Source organism: Henckelia pumila, chromosome 2 (assembly GCF_033568475.1).
Source record: "Henckelia pumila isolate YLH828 chromosome 2, ASM3356847v2, whole genome shotgun sequence".
NCBI classification, from domain to species: domain Eukaryota; kingdom Viridiplantae; phylum Streptophyta; class Magnoliopsida; order Lamiales; family Gesneriaceae; genus Henckelia; species Henckelia pumila.
In genome coordinates this window covers 128,284,902-128,294,241 of record NC_133121.1, presented here as the reverse complement: position 1 = coordinate 128,294,241, position 9,340 = coordinate 128,284,902, and the positions used below count along the sequence as shown (strand labels likewise).

General features: G+C 33.8%; 1 protein-coding gene across 1 annotated transcript; it reads left to right on the top strand.

Moving 5' to 3' along the window:
• Nucleotides 1-4,469: 4,469 nt before the first annotated feature.
• LOC140884617 (phospholipase A1 PLIP1, chloroplastic) lies at nt 4,470-8,612 on the top strand. The gene is made up of 6 exons (XM_073291418.1): nt 4,470-4,608; nt 5,851-6,542; nt 6,684-7,202; nt 7,340-7,399; nt 7,493-7,909; nt 8,037-8,612. The coding sequence occupies exons 2-6, from the start codon at nt 5,916-5,918 to the stop codon at nt 8,466-8,468; spliced, it is 2,055 nt and encodes a 684-aa protein (XP_073147519.1). The 5' UTR covers nt 4,470-4,608; nt 5,851-5,915; the 3' UTR covers nt 8,469-8,612.
• Nucleotides 8,613-9,340: the final 728 nt, after the last annotated feature.

Here is a 9,340-nt window from a genome sequence, read left to right as displayed (position 1 = left end):
TTGGATCAAAAAAAATATTTCCCCGGAAAAAAAATCAGTTTTAAGATTTGAAGAATGAAATTCTTCAAAATGAATATTTTATTTCTTTAGTTTTGAAAATCCACAAAAATATACTTGATAATGGTGACATAATTAATACCTTCTTCCGCCAGAAGAAGATTAATTATCAGGGGAAGAATATATGATCCTTCTAACAATTATAAATTGATTTAAAGATGAGTGGTACTCGACGAATACTAATTAAGTGCATTCAACTCGATTCACGAGTTAATTAAGAAGAAATTTTTTTCCTCGACTTTTTTTTTAAAAAAAAAAAACAGTTTTTTACTTTTGATCGTATAAATGCGTTACTATTTGTAAGACTTTCAAATTTGTTCGACGGATAATTATATTTGTGGTCATATAAGTAATCTGTATTTTTTTTTTCTATTTTTCGTCTTATTATTGCATTTTTAGTTATGTAAATTACATGTTCATTATTTATACTTTTTTTTATCAGAGTTCATTGTGTCTGTCGAAAATTGCCCGTGTTGGTTGAGGATTTTGATATTGATTTTTGGAAGAAAACTAGCATATATGTCTCAATTATTTTTAAAATATTATATATATTTCAGCATCTGCGGCTGTTACATAAACAATTTTCAGCCCACACGCTGGACTTCAGTCAAGAAATGAATACGATTAAAAGTGAAATTAAAAAGTACAAATCACACCACCAAAATTATAAATTTTTCCATATGTTTGAAATAATTTGGGTGAGTAGGACGTACGAATTGAAGCATACAAATATAATTTCTTTTCAGTTCGGCACGCTCAAATTATAACTAATGAATACAATTGGATAAATGATATGAAATCGATCGAAGCAGGCAAAATCCAACGGTTCATTAATTGGAGGGGAACTCATTGTGGATCAAAGTGATCCATCCATTAATTTAAGCCAATATCCATGTCAAGTACTTCCCACCTATATATATATATATATATATATATATGTTTCTTATAGCTATGTAACATATTGTGTATGTATTTGCACGAGATTTTTGGTCGAACATCTCATTTAAAAATAAAAAAATATATGTATCAATGAAAACCTCATTTTGTTTTCAAGCGAGATGTTCTTTTGAACATATATCTGACACTTGTATCACAAGAAGAAAACTGACTAAGTGCTCTTAAGATTTGAACAATAAAAGGTAATTTTTAGGGTCCCACAACACTTTTTACCCCAACATTCTCTTGGAAATTTTGCTATAAATAGGGTTTTTACTCGGTTTCAAATGATCAAACCACCAAAATTAAAACCCCTGTAATTCATTCCAACAAGAAGTCCAGAGGCGTGATTGTTACTCTCCCTCAATGGCTTCTAGCCTGCTATATGCTATGATACTTCATCAAATTAATTTGATGTAAAAAGTAGGCAGAAGTGTTACTGATCATCAATCACTTAATATACAATTGTACGGCAAGCTAGAAGAACTTGGGGGAGAACTAACAAGTTTGCCTTTGCTCCAAGTTACGACGACGTTTTTTCGCCGTGGCCGCCTTTGTTTCTCTCCCTTAAAGGTTTCTGGCGCAGCAATATCAATATATAATTTTTATTGTGTAAAAGCCGGAAGCCTTGGAGTGGGGGAACAAAATCTGTCATGGTAATTTTGTTCGCTGTGGCATTTTATTACCTGTATATATATATATATATATATATATATATATATATATATATATGTGTGTGTGTGTGTGTGTGTGTGTGTGCCGTGTGGTACTTTTATATCCTCTTCGTTTTTCTCTTCCATATGATCACTTGTACGTATATTTAATTATTTGACAAAACGTTTTTCAGAGGGAGGTATGGAGATCAAGTTGAGAAAGTGTTTTTAAATTCTTCACATAATATATAAATTATGTATTCGATCGATATCTACCAATTGGTTATAACTAGCTAGCAACTTAGAGATTATATATATTATTATGGTTGTTTTTTTCATTTCATTTCGTTTCAGTTTGTTTGTTTTTGTCTTTCTTCTATCTCTATTTATTAAGATTTTCCCTACTTTTTGAGTTTAACTAGAAATTTAATTATGAACTTGATTTAAATCATGTTTGGTTTAATTCACAAGGCCTACCTTATACAAGTTCTTCCTTTTCCATATTGAGATTTTGTAATTGATCATGGAATCTCACTCGTAATTGATCGACAATGCATGTATATCTATGTATACTCATAAATGATCAAGATTCAAGATAGTGTTTTAGAGAGTTTGTAGGAAGCACTTTTCAATTTTTTTCTTCACAAATTTTCAAAATTTTGTAAAAGAAAAGCTGAAAAATACTTCTAAAAGCTCTCTCAAATACTACCTAATTCGATGTTGATGGATTGGATGAGCTCTTCCGACTGATGATGATCGAGTGAGTGCATTGTCTTGATTTTTCTGCAGTTGCAAATTTCTTTATCAACACCCTTTTTCCGGTCCTTTACTATATTTTCATTGATATGTCATCCCCACTTATTTTTTTTGGTTAAAATTTTGTATCTGCTCTAAGTTTATGATTATGCTCGTACGGAACAATCAGATCATGTATTGTTATTCTGCAATAGTCGTTATTACAAGCGCTCGATGGTGATGTATTTTTATCTGAGAGCTAAGAAGCTTTCTTTCGAGAAATTTCTTCTCTAGTGAAAATAAGAGATGAAAATGTTAGGTTATAAATAGCATTTGAAATTATAAAATTATCTTTTTATTTTATTTAAATTTATTTACTTTCATGGGCAGTGTATAATCCAATATATTATATATAACTTTTCGTGCACATGTAGCATGATTCAAATAATAATAAAATATAAAAATTACAATTGTCGGCAACGTGTTTGATGTCAATTGTAATTGGTTCGTGAGTGTGAATGGGCTTACGAATTCGTCTTATATAGCTAATGGACTTATCATATGGGCCTATTTTTTCAATAAAAAATTAATAAAAAAAATCTCACAGGCTTCCTCGCAATGTGGGCCTTTGTTTTTCATTGGGCCCACAGCTGATCGACCGCATACATGTACATATCGACTCACAAATCCGAACAAAAAAATCTTGGGAGACAAATTCATATAAACTCTTTGATGCCATTTATGGCAAAATTGACGCTTAACCATTAAATTAATTTTACATTAATTGCCCTTTTAAGAAGAGGGAAAACAAATTTGTTTATAATCTAAAATATTTTCTCCACATGTCTAAAATAAATTCGATGCACCAAGTCACCTGCATTTTTTTTTTGTTTTTTCTCTGAAATTGCTGAAAGTCTCGAAGAAGAAACGCACACCATCCGTGTGTGGCGAAGTGTTCTCCTTCACTTCATGCAACCGCACATTTGTCTACTGCTCCAATCAATTTACGAAATGAACCCTCTGTACCTACCCCCAACTTCCGTGACCAAAATGCCCTCCTCGTGATGATTTTTTTAATGATATTTTATCAACTGCATTTTATTTTATTTTATTTTATTTTTTGGAAGAAGAATCAGTGTTATTAAATGAGATTACAAATTGTATTTTTAATTATAAAATTATCTTAAATACACGTTTTTGAAAGAATTTTTTCGAATAAAATGTAGGAATACTTTTAATTTCAATTGCACTTTGTAATCAAATTTAATTTGTAATCCTCATCGTATATATATCAATTTTCTTATATATTTGACACTAATCTCTTTTATCAAGTGTAAAAATGTATAGTATGCAAAGGGTTTGTTTGAAGTCCCGGATTATTAATCTATGTATTAATAATCTTATCTAGTTTCACGTTTTTTTTGCTATATTATTTATCCATCTTTTAATTATTTATATCACATCAATCAAATCATTAATTATTTATATTATATCAATCAAATTGTTAAATTTAAATTACTATATTACCCTTTATAAATAATATTATTTATATTTTATTAATTATTAAAATGATAAAATGGTAATTTATTATTTTTATATAAAATATAACCACTCAAATCAAACAAACCATAATCTATCAATCAAATCAAATCTTATATTAACTATCTTTTTATTTATTTTTTATTACAATATATTATTTATCTCTATATTATTTATCTTATCACCCACTCCAAACGGACCCAAATGAGATAAATATCAAAAACAAAAAGTGTAGGAAAAATGAATACAAAGTACCCTTTTGAAACACAAATAATCTCGATTAACCCAGAATTCTCACAAGAAGGGAAAAAAAAAACATTTCAAGTATGAGTTGTTGTGAGGAAAGGGCAGAAATGTCCATGAAAGAACAAATTTATAGGTGGCAAGCCATATGTGCATGTGCATAGATTCTTCTTTCATCACTGCCTTTGCACCATATACATGCATGAAGCGTGAATATACACCCGTCTCCAGATCCCATCCAACAACACAAATATATATATATATAAAAATTGTATAAAAGATCAAAATCCAGAATGGCGATTTTTTGTGGTGTTTCTTGATTAATCTTTGAAGCAATGACACAGATATGGATATCATGATTCATAGCAACCCGGGGGAGGAAGAAGAATAACTTTTTAATTTTCTGGGTATTAAATAAATTATTCCTTCTGTTTCCACTTTCCAGGTACTTTCAAATTCTCTCTGGTTTTTTTTTTTTTTACTTGAAAAGAAAATGTATTACTCTTTGAAAAGTTAACTTTTTCTTCCTTTTTTTTTTTTTGTGGGAAAGAAAGTAAGAAATTAAACAACAAAAATACTGGAATTCTGGTTTTAGACTTCTGTAACAATTACCGGAAACGCTTCATTCATCATAATCATAACTAACTAAATAATAGTATAATATTTTTGTTGCTGCGTTTGCGGCACCAAACCAGAAAGTAAATACATTCCATTGAATGCTACCCGGGGCTCGTCCATTTTTAATGCCTCAATAAATTTTACTATCAGAAAATAGGGGGAGGGCTAGATTGATATATAGGACAGCCCAGGTGTCATATATGATATATTTAAGATTAAAAAATATCGATTATTATATATATATATGTGGTAAAAACGATGACTTATTTGGTTTCTTGTGAAATTCATCCCATTAAGGTTTTAAAAAATAATAATAATTTGTTCTATAGGTAATTAATTTCCATGGTGCGAAGCCTCCGCATAGGTATGTATTTAATTGTGTTGACAGGCGGATGCACCGATAAAAGATCTTAGTTTAGAGCGTTAGTTGGAAGGTTTATTTATTCAAATGAAAACAACTACGTCACTCTCTAAATAATCTAACTTATAATAATATAGAAAGGATTCGATTTAATTTCACATGAAATTCTATAAATTTCCATATTCTATGTATTTTTAAAATATATGTTTTGTGCTGATGACCCCGTTGTGTACATTTTCCCTATTTACTTTTGCTTGTGAAATTGGTGATGGAAATTTTGGCAAGATTTCTTGCTAACCGACCATAAAGTATTGCCAAACCTAAAAACCAAAATTGCGGTTGATTAATCAAGGAATTGGGATTGATAATAACAAAGTTTTGAAGGAAACAGACAACATGTGACACCCACAAAGTTTTCAAGACCTAGACTTCTATTTCTTTTATTTTCATGATATATAAATAAATAACTTGAGTCAAGTTACCAAAATACCTCTCCCACATATCCCATTATAGAGTAGATGTGCTGGGTATTTCAGTCAACGAACATCCCTTTTACTTGAATTTGGTAAACAAAATTTTAAAAATCTGTCTTTTAACGGTTGGGAAATGGTATCTTTTTCAATCTCCTCGTTGCAAACAAGGTGGGATTTTTGTCACTTTAAATGCCTTGTATACAAGAATGGTTTCAAAAGAGACTCTTTTTCTCAGTTTTGTAGGTAATTCGGAACACTTCTTGGCTCCTTTGTAGCAAACTGTGAGGAAGAGTCTCGGTCATGGCATGCTCTCTGTCTCCGGTTGCGAATCCCACGCCAAGAGACGTGAAGAAGGCAAGTGAAAGGCTTCGGCGGTCGTTTTCGGGCAATGAGTTGCTTGGAAAAACCGGATTACGAAGATCATATTCCGAGAACCACCTTTGTTGTTCCATCAGCCGGATCAGGGCGGCCATGATGGAACCAAAGCTAAAGAATAGTCGATCGGGGTTCTTCAACATCCAGTTATCGAGTGACATGATTCCGGATTCGTTGAAGTCGTTTCTCTTTGATCTAGCCACGGATAAAGACGTGGATGTCGATGGAGATAGTGATAGTGATCCTCGGGAGGAGATGGAGGTCGAAGGTGGGAAGAAGAGGGCGAATTGGATCGAAAGGCTCATGGAGCTCCGGAACAAATGGAAAGAGACACGAGAGAAGGATGAGGAATATGTTGGTGAAGACATTGATGGTTGTGATGAAGAGGGAGGCTGTGAAGTGGAATACGAAGATGATGCAGAAGTAGAGGCGATTACTATCGATAAAGACGTTTTCTCCTCGTTGTTGAGGGACGTAGCGCGGTCTGATATTAAGCTTTATGCGCAGCTGTCTTTCTTGTGCAACATGGCTTATGTGATCGAAGATATCAAGGTATTGTGTAAATGAGACAACTTTCTAGAGTGTGAGAATTTTTCAGACAACAAGAGCTTTAAACCCAAAAACAAAAAAATACAAAAAGGGAAAAACAAGTTGTGCTACCTTACCTCAATAGTTTTGTTCCATATCATGCAGACAGAGGATCTGAAGAGATGTTATGGCCTGGACTTTGTTACCTCGTCACTGGAAAAGAAGGCAGAAGCAGCAGCTCGTAAAGATAAAATCGAGCAGGATTCCACCAGATTGCTTGTTAGAGATCATCCTGGATCAGAATCAGCAGAAAATTCTACACAGATTCCACGCCCTCGATCATCAGCTGCCTATCATGACATTGCCGCATCTGCTGCATGTTATGTACAATCTCGAACCAAGGATTCAACAAATATACGGACCGAGTCTATACTTATAAAAGAGAATTCTTTCTCGACTCATGAAGATGAGTGCCAAATAGAGGAAGATGGGATTTCTTCGCCACGAATTCACAAGTCAGAGATAGCTGCACGTGTAGCAGCCTCGACGATGACATCGGTGATTGCTGCAGGGGAGAAGCAAAAGGAGATGGCCGCAAAAGACCTTCAATCACTTCACTCCTCGCCTTGTGAATGGTTCATATGCGATGATTCCAGCGTATATACTCGGAGCTTTGTCATCCAGGTAAATTTCTTTCTCAAGATTAAAACAGCATATCATAGTAATCGACTTGGAAAAATTATTTGACAGGGACGAAGTGGAAAATTGTGATAACAGAATTGAATGCAAACAAGTTCTTTAACTGAATATTTGAATTGCAGGGGTCAGACTCATTGGCATCCTGGCAGGCAAATCTCTTGTTTGAACCAACCACATTTGAGGTGAGTATCGAGGCCAAATCCCAAAATGTCATTCTTTGAAGTCTATACAAACATCAATGGATTCATTTGAGAAAAAAAATTCAATTTTGGCAGGGAATGGATGCTCTAGTTCATAGAGGGATATATGAAGCAGCAAAAGGCATATATGACCAATTCTTGCCAGAGATAAAACAACATCTGGACAGATTTGGTGATAGAGCAAAGTTTCAATTCACAGGACACTCGCTTGGTGGCAGTCTCGCTCTACTGGTGAACTTGATGCTGTTGAAAAGAAAGGCATTGAAACCATCAGCTCTCCTTCCAGTGGTCACCTTCGGCTCGCCATTTATCTTCTGTGGAGGCCATAAAATTCTCGAGGAACTAAATGTAGACGAGAACCATGTTCATTTTGTAATGATGCACAGAGATATCGTCCCACGAGCTTTCTCATGCAGTTACCCCAACTACGTTGCACAAGTACTCAAGCGTTTAAGTAGCACCTTCCGGTTCCACCCTTGTCTAAATAAGAATGTAAGGAACTATTTTTCCTCTAAAGATCTCACTTATTCCTAAATCAGACTTGTGTAGACTGTAGTGTATAGTGTACCATGGTTTTTTCACCAACATATCTTACTCATGTTCTTGTTACTCTACGCAGAAACTCTTGTACTCTCCAATGGGGAAAATATTCATCCTCCAGCCGGACGAGAAGTCGTCTCCGCCTCACCCTCTACTTCCTCAAGGCAGTGCTCTGTATGCCTTAGACAACACCAACAGTTCCCTAACCAAGAATGCTTTTCGAGCCTTCCTAAATGCTCCTCACCCCCTCGAAACTCTAAGCGACCCCTCAGCCTATGGCTCTGAGGGTACAATCATATGGGACCATGATTCAAGCAACTACTTGAAGGCCATGAACGAAGTTATACGACAGCATACAAGACTGTTAGTCAAGAAAGCAACGAGACAGAGGAACCAGCTATGGCCGCTCTTAACTTCACGATCGCCGCATGCGTGGAGCCATACATGCGATACATGGGAGAGGTCGGAAATGACAGAAAAGATATTGGCGGGCGTGGCGGTGTCCGAGTAATTTCCAACTGATCACACTGTATCTTAAGAGTGGAGATGGAAAAACACATTTGTTTTTTACTGTAAATAAATTGAAAAGAGTGTTGCTTAACACTGTGCATGCTGGTGGATAGCTAAAGATGTTGATTCTTCATTATCAGTTAAGAAATCAAAGCACCTTAAGTAACTCATGCAAAAGAGAACCCAAGATCTGGGCTAAAAAAGATTGCTCTACTGTAATAATGAGTTACTATAGTTTCTTGCCATGACTCTGCTTGGAAACTTTATTTCCATCCACACACGAATCCACCTTTTCCAAACAGCTGTCTCCTAATGTTCTATAAAAACTAATTTTAAAAAGAGAAAATGTTACTATGCATTGAGAGTTATAAAAGGTTTACGCATTGTATTATTTGAAATTAAAAAATACCTGTCTATTTTATTTGAAAAAAACTTTTTTAAAAATATATTTGGAATAATTTTGTAATTTCAAATATAATGTATAACACACGATATACATATGTCATTATCTTTTTAAATATTTCCCCGCTAACATCTATCATAGTTGTATTAACTGTATCATACGGAAATATGAATCTGGAAGAGACATGTTACCTGCATCGAATATTAATCTTTTTAGCTACAACCATACTAAATTTTATCCATATCTATTTTGCTTTTTTTTTTTAGATATTTGGCATGATTTAAATGTTTGTATTTAGAAAATGATAATCTACACAGCATTATTATAATGCTAAGTGTGTAAATGCAAAATATATCGAGGAAGAGTGATGACAGTGAGTGTGCATGACTTTTGTTATTGGAGATTTGATGTCATTTGACAACAGTTTTTATGTCATTGTCATACATTAATACAGTCTACTTTACATGTGA

Bases quoted from the DNA above. Each gene is read 5' to 3' on its own strand.
- LOC140884617 (XM_073291418.1), top strand. From the start codon at position 5,916: ATGGCATGCTCTCTGTCTCCGGTTGCGAATCCCACGCCAAGAGACGTG. The intron at 6,543-6,683 runs GTATTGTGTAAA...CATATCATGCAG, and splicing joins ATGTGATCGAAGATATCAAG to ACAGAGGATCTGAAGAGATG. The intron at 7,910-8,036 runs GTAAGGAACTAT...TACTCTACGCAG, and splicing joins ACCCTTGTCTAAATAAGAAT to AAACTCTTGTACTCTCCAAT.